Genomic DNA, 13,757 nt, shown 5'->3' with positions numbered 1-13,757 from the left:
AAAACCCCGGAAAAGAATAATTCAGTTTCGGTTTTTACAAATATTTGTTTCCAAACTCCAGCATCTTCAATATTTTCTTTAGAGGACCATACACTTTAGATCTGAAATTGAAACGACAAAAATCAATTTGCAATATTGCTGAGTGATTAAATTCTAAAAACAATAAGACGGTATACTGAAGAAAATTATGCAACAAATAGAGCAAGACATTCATTTGCTAAAGGATCACTCTGTTTTAATGGTTTATTCTGAAATTCTGATGTAAAAATTTGTTCCTATGATATGGTTAATTTATTTTCCCGGTTCTCTTGCAGAATTCACGGGTTTTTCCCGGTTACTTTCCAAATTCCCGGATATTTCCCGGTATTCCCGGATTTCCCGGTTTGCTGGCCACCCTGAATCAATCAAAATCACTTGCACCCCTGCTTCCAAGTTTGTGTGGTCGTTGGGGGCTTGTGGTTCTGAATATGGACAAACAAGCATTGATAAATTCTATTCCAACTCTTTACTGATGTAAGCTTGATGGCCCTGAAAAGAACCGTTTTAATGAAGAGGACATCCATGGCCACTTACGCTTGGCGTGTTTAGTGTAGGTGACAGCATCACGGACCTCATTTTCCACGAACACCTTCAGCACACCTCGTAGATCAGACCAGAGATACGTCAGACACTGCGACGGCGAGCCAGACGACGGATGGTGGTTATCTCGAAGAATTTGCGATGACGATTGGCACCTCCTTTGCCACGACCTACTGCTACTATTGCTCACCACGCCGTCCGAAGCAAAAATGAGCTGATACCAGACAGCAGCGCTGCTTTATATCTTTTTAGGTTAAAGCAGAATGATGTGCAACCAAGTGGTATAAAAGCTACAAAGACTCCTCCCATTATGAGTAGTTTGCTATCAAGTAGCGACACTGGCTATTTTCTTTTTGCGTACACGGCGAATGAGAACGCCCCAAATTTGAGTTTAGTTCACTCATAATCGCCAAAAGTGTAGGAACTCAGCGATGAGTAAATTTGTCTCATGATTTCCTGTGGAAAACCTAAAAAATCTGTCAGAAAATGAGGAAATTGACGAAAATTTTATTCAGTCTCGGAGTAGTACCAATAGACTGAGTGAATCCAATCTTTACTTTTCTCAAATTCGGGAATTTTTCCCTGGAAAATTCTGGAAAAACCTGGGAAAACATGAGGAATATTTACTCATCGCTGAGCTCCTGCACTTTATTTCTTGTTTCTGAGATAACTAAACTCAAATTTGGGTCGTTCTCATTCGCCGTGATAGATATCGGCGCCGGTGGTTAGCGTGATTACCTCTCACCCCAGCAGGCCTGGGTCCAATCTCAGTCGGCGCCATCGGCATGTTCTAAGGCATAACATCTCTGGGAGCTGCCTCCCTGGCGTCGGTAGCATTGGAGCTCAGTACGGAAAACAAATCTCGTGTCACTTTTCAATAGGTCCTATCTACATTGATCGATTCTCTTCATCGACACTCTCTTTCGTAAATAACTCGGCTTCACAAATCTGGATCAACAATAGAAAAGAGCCCATCAGCATTTGTAAACAAACCGTTCCAAAACCCTTTACTCACAAAGCGAAGGCCACCCACATAAACCAACACCATCATCGGATAGGGGAAACTTCTACCTACAAGATGTTGGTGTTGGTTTGTGTGAGCGGCCTTCGATTTGTGAGGCTTTGGAACGGTTTGTTTACAAATGCTGATGGGCCCTATTCTATTGTTGATCCAGAAATGTTTCCTGCCGTCTTCGTCGAATTAGATGCTAGATTGTTGCTTCTTCCATCGAAAATATCCGGCCGTGGCGATTCAAAGTTGATCAAGGTTGATCAAAACAATTTGTATCCCTGCTTCCAGTTTGATCACATGAGCATTTTGTGTGGTCGGTGGTTCTGAATATGGACAAACAGGCAGATGAATTCTATTCCTACTCTTTACTGTAATAAGGTTGGTGGCCCTGAAAAGAGCCGTTTTGTTTCCAATGTTGGTGATGATTTAACCTCTGAAACCAAACAGAGTGCGTCTCTGCCACTTCAAAAACGAAAATGACATCCATGCGAAAATGACAGCATCACAGATCTTATTTTTCAGGAACACCTTCAGCACACCTCGTAAATCAAACCGGAGATACGTCAGGCACCGCCACGGCGAGCCAGATGACCGATGGCGGTTACCTCGAAGAATTTGCGTTTGGTTCTGAACATGGCGATGAGTGTGTAAAATATTACGCAATTCCATCCTTCCTATTCGCACGCGCCCGAGGATCGGAGGCGAATGCCACTTCGACTTGTTTCGTCTACTTACTACTCTCTGACGACTGTGCTGGGGAAGCAGCATATGCATGTAGGTAATTGGTGGATTTGTTAGTTAATTCGACGCTTTTGGACAATGCTGAACATCTACCAGTTTTTCAATAGTTTCTTGTTGAAAATCAACATTCGGAAGCATTGTTATCAATGCGTAGCCATATTTCTGATCGATTGGTGATAAAATTATTGAAATTGGACCAGGGGTAGCTGAGTTATTAACGTTCAAAATATTTCTTAATTTGTTACATGTTCCATTTTCGGTTTTCACAAAGTGTACCCCCATATAGAAATCAAAGACGTAGTCCTACGTCAAAAATTTCTCCATTGGCATGAAGCATTGACAATCAAAGTAACTCATAGACTGTGTCAACTGAATATCCACAGCCCACAGCTTTTTTAACGAAAGTGAGTAATTTGAATGCAAAAAAACATCAGTCTTTGAGTTACATACACACTATTTAAAAATTTTCCCAAATTTGGGTAGAGTCCACCCAGATCGATCAAAACTAAACCTACCCAAAAATTGGTAAACTATGTTGGGAGTGACAAGTTGACAAATGAACAAAGTTGATCGGATTCATGTCGATGTTGTCCATTTGCCAACTTGTCACTCCTAACAGATCTGGGTGGATTCTACCCAAATTTGAGGAGTTTTGAAATAGCGTCCGTGCACGGGCGAAATGTAGAACCAGTTGTAGCGACATCTTGTTGTAAATTCTAGAGTTCAAATACACTGAAAATGAAACTAACTCAGAGAGTGCATTGCTTTTACTCAGTTTGAGTAACTGTTACTCACTGGAATCGAATTTTACAAAGCCCACTACCCACTCATATCTAAATATCTAAAAGCGAAAGATAACACTGAAATCGCAGCAGACAGTAAGTTTTAACTATTAACAGGAGAAATTTCTAAATTGAGTACTTTTCCCTCAATTCACGGGTTTTTCTTCAATTCAGGGGAGGAAGAAGCCGCACCGCTATTGATCGGAATCAGTAGCTCTTCGTGAGTCTATGTGGGCCATCTATGTCAAGCGCGTCAAATTCCTATTCCTAAACAAAGTTCCTGCTGCAGTTAACATATAAAGCAATCCCCACACGCATCAATATATTGACGCGAAGGGGAATTATTGACAATAATATTGATGATGTGAATTCAGAAATATTGTCAATCTTGATGTATTGACGTCAATATAGAATGTATTGACCATACGATTATTGTCAATAAAAGGAATCGTGTAGGGTCCACTTAAAATTTATTATATGAGACCATGTCACCATTGCAACCCCATTGCTGTCCCTTGTGAGTGTGTAAGTTACGTGCACGGGCGAAATTTAAAACCAGCTATAGTGACATCTAGTTGTAAATTCTACGAATATTAAACACACTGAAAATAAAATTAACTCAGATAGTGAGTTACTGTTACTCAGTTGTTACTCACTCAAATCGAATATTATCATTAGGCGAAATATCTAAAAGCGTAGGTTACTCGTGCGCTGAGTGATCTATGATTTTAGAAATATCTCCACTCACTCTCAGAGTTGGTTCCGTTTTCAGCGGGGAAAATCTCAAAGCTCAGTGAAAACAAATCTTGCTCAAAGAGTGAGCCACTCTCACTATTAGTATGGTGAAATTTCTAAAAGCGAAGGTTACTGGTAATCTACACTTTAAGCTACGATTACCTGATATTGTCGGTATAAAAATCGTTTCTCTTTTCGTTCAATAAACTATATTTTACTATAAAGTAGGACATTTTAGGACGTTAATTTTTGGTAATATATCAAGGTATGTTCACTTTCTTCGATTATCGGTATTTTTACCGATATGTAGGTATTCTTCTTCTTTTGTGCATCTTAGCGTGCTTGCGTGCATGGAATATAGAATGGAGTAAAAATAACTGAGTTAAAGGGACTCACTTACTGAGGTAGTTTCGTTTTCAGTGTAGCGGGGAAAAGCCAAAAGGCACACTGCGAGCGAATCTAACTCAGAGAGTGAGCCACTTTCACTTATTCGTATGGAAAATTTCTACAAGCGTACCTATCATGCGCTGTGTTAAGATCTACGTTTTAATAAATTTCTACATACGATGGAGTAAAAGTAACTTATAACTGAGTAAAAGCGACTTACTGTGTTAGTTTAGTTTTCAGTGCAGCGGGGAAAAGCCCAAAGCACAGTGAAAACGAATCTTGCACAGAGAGTGAGCCACATTCACTTATTCGGCTCGAGAAATGTCTCAAAGTTTATGTATATACTGCGCTGAGTGACCTACGCTTTTAGAAATCTCTACATACGATGGAGCTCTCTTGATTTGTCCCAAATTCAAAATTAATTACATTTCATTTTAACCTACAGTAACTTACCAGCCTTAATTGTTATGATATTAATCTAAGTGTTTTTACATTGTTCCTGCGTTGGCAATTCAGTATTTTAAACAGGTTTTTTAAACCTCCAAATGTATGTCAGTATAACAATTAGCATCTTAAAACTAAAAACTAAATCTTGTTTAATTATCAAGGGAATTAGTTGTTGCCATTAAGGATTGCAATGACTTTTGTCTGAAATCATTAATTATTTTGTTGAACATTTGTTCCAAGTCTCAAAATACGAAATTCTACACGAAACGAAAAACAGTTATTTTATTCATGTGTTTCACTTATCCATTTTTGCCAAAACATCAGCCTTATACATTCAAGATAAACCACATAGGTCCTATAAGAATGGATAAAAGGTATGTGTGACCGCTTATACATTTAATTTGACACATGATCTTCGTTAACTTTTTGCAAGGCGTCTGCTTATTAGTTGACTTATACATTTTTTGAATAATCAGCAATAGGAATTTGCCAAAAGGTATAAGGAGTGTTGATAATAATAATCGATAATTTGCGCAGAAGCGCCCATTGCTCTAAATATGATATCGCCCAATGCACAATGAATAAAAGGAGTCGAGTTGTTGTGAACGAGAAAAACAAACGTGCTTTTTATTAGCCCTAGTTCCACTCCCGAATTCCCGAGTATTGTAGACATTTTTGGTCCTAATTTCGAACCGGATTACCCCCGGGAGTGTTCTCCGCGCGTAGTGGCCGGAAAAAGTTGAGAAGATCGTATTGATCCTGCGGGAAATGCGATTTCGTGTTCGCGCATGGCAAAGAGCTGCATCCGGACGCGATTTTCATTGTGTTTGAGGTTCCTAACCTCAATTCGTTCGCTTCCACAACGAGTGTGGAACGCATCGACTTTCGCGGAAGTCCGGTCTGTGGCAGAGTGAGAAGAAGCACCGACTTCCGTGAAAGCCGGTCGGACATTTTGTGTGAGTGAAAAAGCACCACCCTCCGTGGGACTGGTCGAACATTAGTGAGAGAAAGGCACCGGTCGGACTGGAAGCCGGTCGAACAGAGTGAGAAGTGAGAAGCTTGCACCGCTCGAAGCGCGGTCGAAGTGAGAAGAAAAAGTGTAAACAAAGTGAGCTGAGATGACCGAAGAAAATGAATTTTTGTATACACCGGTGGGAAGAGGTAGAGGAGGTGTTCTACATTCCCCGGTGGACGAGCAGAAGAAGAAACAAGAGCAACGTCGGCAGCAATCGGTGGCGGAAATGAAGATACAAGCTCTGATGGCTAGACGGGACGCCGTGGTTGCGAAGCTCCAGCGTGTAAAGGATATGTTGGGCCAGGCTGCGAACAACAGTGTTTACCATTTGGAAACGTATTTGCGACGTGTGGATTCGTGCTATGACGAATATAACACCATCCAGAACGAGGTGTACTTGGAGTTTCCCGACCAACGATTGCAGCAAGAGGAGTATTTCATCGATTTTGAAATCGGCTACGAGGAGCTACGAGTTGAACTTTGCCAGGCAATCGAAGGCCTACGGAAGCAGAACGATCCCACTAAGCAGGCAGTAGCAGAAATCGTCCAACCTTATCAGCAACCAAACGTTGTGAACCATGTACCCGGATTGCCAAACGTGCCCCTACCGGTTTTCGACGGAGCGTACGAGAAGTGGTACCGCTTCAAACAGCTGTTTGAGGATCTCATGCAAAAGCATCCTCTACTCTCGGATGCTACAAAGCTGCACTATCTGCAGCAGTGCCTGAAAGGGAAGGCAGAGAGCGTATTGAGTGACCAGATCGTCAACGAGAACAACTTTCAGATTGCCTGGAATGTTCTTGAGGAGCGCTTTGAAAATAAAAGGACCATTATCGACGTGCATGTTGGAGGATTGCTGAATTTGCGGAAGATGTCGAGGGAAAGTTCTGTCGAACTACGGCAGCTGGTCGACGATTGCAATCGGAACGTAGAGGCACTGAAATTTCATGCTCTACCGATGGAAGGAATGTCAGAACAACTTGTGATTTCACTCCTAACCTCCAAACTCGACAATGCGACCGTGGCCTTGTGGGAGAACAGCGTGAAACCGAAGGAGCTTCCGAAATATAAGGAGACCCTTGAGTTCCTACAAAATCGTAGCTTCGTCCTTGAGCGTTGTGAGACGAAATTTAAGTGCAAGATGCTGGAATCGAGTAAGCCGAGGTCTCTGGTACCGGTAGCGAAACCCATGCAGAAGGTTCATGCAGTTCATCAAGCTGCTGATGATGAGTGTTCCATTTGCGACGGTTCCCATATTGCGATCAAGTGCGAAGTGTTGAAGCAGATGTCAATGTCCGATAGGATGACGAAGGTAAAGGAGCGGCATTTGTGTTTCAATTGCCTGAAACGTGGCCATCGAGTTGGACAATGCAAATCACGAGCCTGCACAGTTAGTGGATGCGGAAAGAGACATCACACTCTATTGCATTTTGAGGATGTTTCGTCGGAGCAACCGGTTCCTATTAGAACGGCGGTTGACCAGAAAGAGGCTCCACAGTCAGAACGCAGTGTCACGTCGAGTCCTGTTAGTTCCAACGTCAGCACAGTGATGTCGTCGCAAAGAGTCTGTGAGAAGCAAGTGCTGCTTTCAACAGCGATTGTAGAGCTACAAGATTCCAGTGGATCGTATCATCTGTGCCGTGCATTGTTGGACTCCGGCTCTCAGTCCAATTTTCTCACCGAGAGCATCGTCCGTCAACTACGACTGCAGCGTGAACGAGTTCGAGCTCCTGTAATTGGAATAAGTGGAGATAAGCGTGTTGTAACGCACCAAGCTGTTGCACGAGTGAAGTCAATGCAGCAGGATTCATCCTGGGCTCTCGAATTTCTGGTGGTTAAACAAGTTACTGGTTGCCTACCCTCTCGGAAGTTTGACGTTTCCCAGTGGCATATTTCTTCGGAAGTGTGTCTCGCAGATCCAAGATTCAACGTTCCAGCAAGGGTGGATATGCTCATAGGAGCTGAACTGTTTTTCGAGCTGCTGCTGACGGAGCGTCTGAAGGTCAAGGATTGTCAAGCTGTGCTGTGGAACACCAAGCTAGGATGGATCGTGAGCGGTGCATTTACGAGCATTCAGCGTACAGTAGCGGTATCCAATATAGCTCGCCTGGAATCATCGGAGTCGAACCTGGAAAAGTTGGTGCAGCGATTTTGGGATCAGGAGGAAGTCATGGAATCAGCGCAAGGCAACATGGAAGATCAGCAATGTTTGGAGCATTTCGCCAAGACCCACCGACGTGAAGAAGGCCGTTTCGTAGTGCGACTACCTTTTCGGGACAACTTGGATCAGCTTGGAGAATCACGTGCCATGGCGGAAAGGCGGTTCTATCAGTTAGAGAAGAAGCTGAACTTGAACGCCGACCTCAAGCAGCAGTATTCCGCCTTTATACGCGAGTATATAAGTTTGGGACACTGCGTCAAAGTCGAAGACATCGGTAGCACTGGATTCTACATACCACATCATGCTATCGTGAAGCCCTCGAGTTCGACAACCAAATTGCGTGTAGTCTTCGATGCGTCGGCACGATCGGATACCAACGTCTCTTTGAACGACGTGCTGATGATCGGGCCTGCGATTCAAGATACCATAGCAGCGATAGTGCTACGTTCCCGGAAGTACAAGTTTCTGTTCTCTGCGGACGTGATCAAGATGTTTCGGCAGGTGCGGATGGATGATAGAGATACGTGCTATTTGAAGGTGTTGTATCGAGAAGATCCACAGGCAAAGCTGGATGTTTTCGAGTTGAAGACCGTGACATACGGCACGTCATGTGCACCGTTCTGTGCGACCGCTTGCCTGAGGCAGCTCGCCATAGACGAAGAAGAGGAGTTCCCGCTTGGAGCCCGAGTGGCGAAAAAGGATTTTTATATGGACGACGTAATAACCGGAGCAGACAGTCTTGAAGAAGCATTGGAGTGCCAGTCGCAGCTCATTGCACTACTGCAACGGGGAGGCTTTGAGCTCCACAAGTGGTGCGCAAATGCTCCTGAACTGCTGCAACGTATTCCGGAGAAGCACAGGGAGCAGCAAGTAAGAATTGAAGACCAAGAGTTCAACGATGTAATAAAGACCCTGGGACTCCTGTGGGATCCGTCGGCTGACGTGTTCCTCTTTCGGATGCAGAGCAACAGTGAATCTCCAGAAAACTACACGAAGCGGATCGTACTGTCAGATACTGCGAAGATATTTGACCCCCTTGGTCTACTGGAGCCGGTCACGGTATTAGCGAAGCTTTTCATTCAGCAGCTGTGGTCGTTGGAGTTGAATTGGGATGATCCCCTTCCTACTGAGCTAGAGGCAGCATGGAGGCGGTTCAAGGATCAACTGCAGCAAATCAACGAGATCAGAGTCCCACGCAGAATAGTAGCAGCTGATGCCGAATCGTTCGAGGTGCACGGGTTCTCGGATGCTAGTAAGAAGGCTTATGGAGCTTGTGTGTACTTGTGGAGCTTGAAAAGCGGCGGTACCTCTGAAATCCATCTACTCAGCAGCAAGACTCGTGTAACCCCACTGCCTACTAAACCTGGGAGCAAAAAAGCAAGAAGGCCCTATACTGCACCAAGAGCTGAGCTATGCGGCGCCCTCCTGTTGTCACGGCTTGTGACGAGTGTGTTGAAGGCTATCGATATGGAGGTCGATAAGGTAGTTTTGTGGTGTGACTCCCAAATCGTCTTGTGTTGGCTCAATAAGTCGCATGCCAGTCTGGAAGTCTTCGTAGGCAGCAGAGTTCGAGAGATTAATCAATTGACGCATGAGTACGAGTGGCGCTACGTCAGCACGAACCACAATCCCGCTGATTTGGCTTCCCGAGGAGTTACACCATCGGATCTACAGCATTCGAACCTCTGGTGGAACGGTCCTGTGATGCTCCAGCGGAATGAAGATTGTTACGTGCCTCCCGAACCACCCACATTCAGCCACGAGGAACTGGAGTTGAAGAGTCCCATTTATTGCGAAGTAGTCGTCTGCACTGAACCGTACGAGCTGCTAACAAGGTACAGCAGCTTCAGAAAACTGCAGAGAGTTGTTGCCTACCTGTACCGATTCGCAAACAACTGCCGGATGAAGGAGAAGGTCCAACGAACAACTGGGCCTCTTAAGGTGTCTGAACTGCGAAGTGCTACGTCGAAGATCATCTGGAAGATACAGCGGGAAGAGTTTGCCGATGAACTAAGCATGCTGCAGAATAACAAGACAAAGAAGAGTAAGCTGCTACAATTAGCACCGTTTCTTGACACCGACGGTTTGCTGAGAGTTGGTGGTCGACTGAAGCATGCAAAGGTTCCGTTTCAACGAAAACATCAGCTACTGCTTCCATCCGGTCATCATGTCACGAGAATACTGATTGAGTCGCTGCATAAGGAACATTTGCACGTGGGACAGCAAGGACTGCTCGCCATCGTTCGGCACCGTTACTGGCCGATTAGAGGTAAGAACGTTGTGCGTCAAGTTGTGAAGAGGTGTGTGCGATGTTTCAGGATGAAGCCTCCAGAAATTCAGCAGTTCATGGGAAACTTGCCGGATTACCGTGTTACGCCCGCTCCGGCATTTGCTAGAACCGGAATTGATTATGCAGGTCCCATTTACATCAAGCAAGGTCGTCGCCAGAGTCGCGTGAAGGCATATGTCGCGCTCTTCGTTTGTATGTGCACAAAAGCCGTACATTTGGAGGTGGCCTCTGACCTTACAACAGAAGCATTTCTGGCTGTCTTGCAGCGGTTTGTCGGCAGGAGAGGTACACCCGAGCAGCTTCATTCGGATAACGCTACAAATTTCCGTGGAGCCAAGTCCGAGTTGGGAGAGCTGTACGAACTTTTTAAAGCGCAGCAGACTACCATGAAAATCAACCAATTCTGTGAGGTGAAAGAGATACAGTGGTCTTTCATTCCGCCCCGCTCTCCGAACTTCGGCGGGATCTGGGAGGCTGGAGTGAAGGCAGCCAAATCATTACTGAAGAAGGTGCTATGCGAAACATCGTTGACGTACGAAGAGTTAACAACAGTGGTCGTACAGATTGAGGCCATACTCAATTCGCGGCCGATGACTCAGTTGACGAGCGATCCGAATGATTTGACTGCATTGACCCCAGCTCACTTTTTGGTGGGCCGCGAGCTCACTGCGCCTCCTGAACCGAGCTATGATGAAGTTAGAGTTTCGTCGCTATCCCGTTGGCAGTATCTCCGAAGGCAGAAGCAGGTGTTTTGGGCGAGATGGTCATCGGAATACCTCAATGAACTTCAGCCTAGAGGTAAATGGTACAAGGAGAAGTTGATCATCAAACCGGGAATGCTGGTGGTCTTGCGAGAGGAGAACATGGCACCGCAGCAATGGCGAATGGGTCGGATTGTGCAGACTCACCCCGGCTCAGACAACATCGTTCGAGTAGTCAGCATACAGACAGCAAACGGCGAAGTGAAGAGAGCGATTGGAAGGATCGCCGTTTTGCCTATTGAAGACAGCTCCATCTAGGGGTTTGGTTGGACACTGCGTGCCAACTGGGGGGAAGATGTTGATAATAATAATCGATAATTTGCACAGAAGCGCCCATTGCTCTAAATATGATATCGCCCAATGCACAATGAATAAAAGGAGTCGAGTTGTTGTGAACGAGAAAAACAAACGTGCTTTTTATTAGCCCTAGTTCCACTCCCGAATTCCCGAGTATTGTAGACAAGGAGATTTCTATAGTCTATAGTCTATAGTCGAACGCGGAAAAGAGCTGAATCAAACGAGAACAGTTTTGTGTTATTGTTTACATTTTTGTGGTTGGTAGTTATTTTTGCTTTCATGGCCCGGAGAACGGACACAACAAATAAATGCTAAATTACAATTTAATATTGTTGGCTTAATAAAAGAATATTGTTATTTTTACAATAGTTGCTTATTAAAACAAAAAGAATCTTATTTTGAATTTATTTGAATAAGTATTATCGAAACAATAAAATGCAATATAATTTCAAACGGAATTGTTTGTTTAAATACAAATAAAGTTTTTTGACGTAGGACTACGTCTTTGATTTCTATATGGGGGTACACTTTGTGAAAACCGAAAATGGAACATGTAACAAATTAAGAAAGATTTTGAACGTTAATAACTCAGCTGCTCCTGGTCCAATTTCAATAATGTTATCACCAATCGATCAGAAATATGGCTACGCATCGAAAAATGCTTCCGAATGTTGATTTTCAACAAGAAACTATTGAAAAACTGGTAAATGTCCAGCATTGTTCAAAAACGTTGAATTAACTAACAAATCCACCAATTACCTACATGCATATGCTACTTCCCCAGCACAGTCGTCAGAGAGTAGTAAGTAGACGAAACAAGTCGAAGTGGCATTCGCCTCCGATCCTCGGGCGCGTGCGAATAGGGAGGATGGAATTGCGTAATATTTTGCACACTCATCGCCATATTCAGAACCAAACGCAAATTCTTCGAGATAACCACCTTCCGTCGTCTGGCTCACCGTGGTGGTGTCAAACGTATCTCTGCAACTTCCCCGGGGTACCCGGAACATGTCCAAGTGTGTCCAATGTGGCCTGCACTTAACACGACTTGCATTGATCTTATTTTTGAATTCTGTAGTAATTTGATGTGTCGCATGATGGTTTTAATACGTTTTCCGTTAAATCCTGCGTGAAGGCCCATATTCACCGGATCTTATTCCGGCCATATCTCCGGAACCGGTTCACCGATTCCAAAACCGTTCAATAGCGTTCAATGGGACCCCAAGACCTATCATTTGGCGCCGAGTTTGTCCAAATCGGTTGAGCGGTTGCTGAGAAACGTGAACGCATTCATTTCGTTACATACACACACACATACACACATACACACATACACACGTACACACACACACACACACACAGACATGTTCCGATCTCGTCGAGCTGAGTCGAATGGTATATGATGGTTTTGATAAGTTTTCCGTTAAATCCAGCGTGAAGGTCCATATTCACCGGATCTTATTCTGGCCATATCTCCGGAACCGGTTCACCGATTCCAAAACCGTTCAATAGCGTTCAATGGGACCCCAAGACCTATCATTTGGCACCGAGTTTGTCCAAATCGGTTGAGCGGTTGCTGAGAAACGTGAGCGCATTCATTTCGTTACATACACACACACATACACACATACACACATACACACGTACACACACACACACACACACAGACATGTTCCGATCTCGTCGAGCTGAGTCGAATGGTATATGATGGTTTTGATAAGTTTTCCGTTAAATCCAGCGTGAAGGTCCATATTCACCGGATCTTATTCTGGCCATATCTCCGGAACCGGTTCACCGATTCCAAAACCGTTCAATAGCGTTCAATGGGACTCCAAGACCTATCGTTTGGCGCCAAGTTTGTCCAAATCGGTTGAGCGGTTGCTGAGAAACGTGAGCGCATTCATTTCGTTACATACACACACACATACACACATACACACACACACACACACACACACAGACATGTTCCGATCTCGTCGAGCTGAGTCGAATGGTATATGACACTCGGCCCTCCGGGCCTCGGATCGATAGTCGGTTTTTCAAGTGATATCTATACCCTTCTTTGTAAGAAGGGTAAAACGATTCTCTGCCCTGAGGAACAAAACTTTTAAAAATAATGTTTCTAAATTAGACCCGAGTTCCAAACCCTTTTGGAAACTCACAAAAATTTTGAAAAAACCTCAAAAGCCTATTCCAGCGCTTAAAGAAGGTGGTAAAATTTTGATCACAAATTTGGAAAAAGCTCAGAAACTTGCTAAGCAATTCGAGAGTTCCCATAATTTCAGTTTGGGTCTTACTAGTCCTATTGAGAATCAGGTTGCTCGGGATTTTATGAATATTTTCTCTCGAAAAAATATTTTTGATGATTCCTGGGGGACTGATTTGGACGAAGTAAGGTCTATAACTAAAAAGTTTCAAAATATGAAAGCTCCAGGTGATGATGGAATTTTCTATATCCTCATCAAAAAACTCGCAGAGAGTACCTTGTCTTTCTTGGTAAAATTATTTAACAGATGTTTCCATTTGGCATACTTTCCTGATAAATGGAAA

General features: G+C 44.0%; 1 protein-coding gene across 1 annotated transcript; it reads left to right on the top strand.

Annotated features, from left to right (window-relative positions):
• The first annotated feature begins 5,801 nt into the window (after positions 1-5,801).
• Positions 5,802-11,168, top strand: LOC135701787 (uncharacterized). The gene has a single exon (XM_065222717.1). It carries the CDS (start codon positions 5,802-5,804, stop codon positions 11,166-11,168), a length of 5,367 nt encoding a protein of 1,788 aa, XP_065078789.1.
• Positions 11,169-13,757: the final 2,589 nt, after the last annotated feature.

The sequence above is a fragment of the Ochlerotatus camptorhynchus genome, unplaced genomic scaffold (genome assembly GCF_037179485.1).
Source record: "Ochlerotatus camptorhynchus isolate MF236.1 unplaced genomic scaffold, CSIRO-AGI_Acam_v1.1 ptg000176l, whole genome shotgun sequence".
Lineage (NCBI taxonomy): Eukaryota > Metazoa > Arthropoda > Insecta > Diptera > Culicidae > Ochlerotatus > Ochlerotatus camptorhynchus.
The sequence above is the reverse complement of the archived record's forward strand: the minus strand, read 5'-3'. Positions and strand labels throughout refer to the sequence as shown.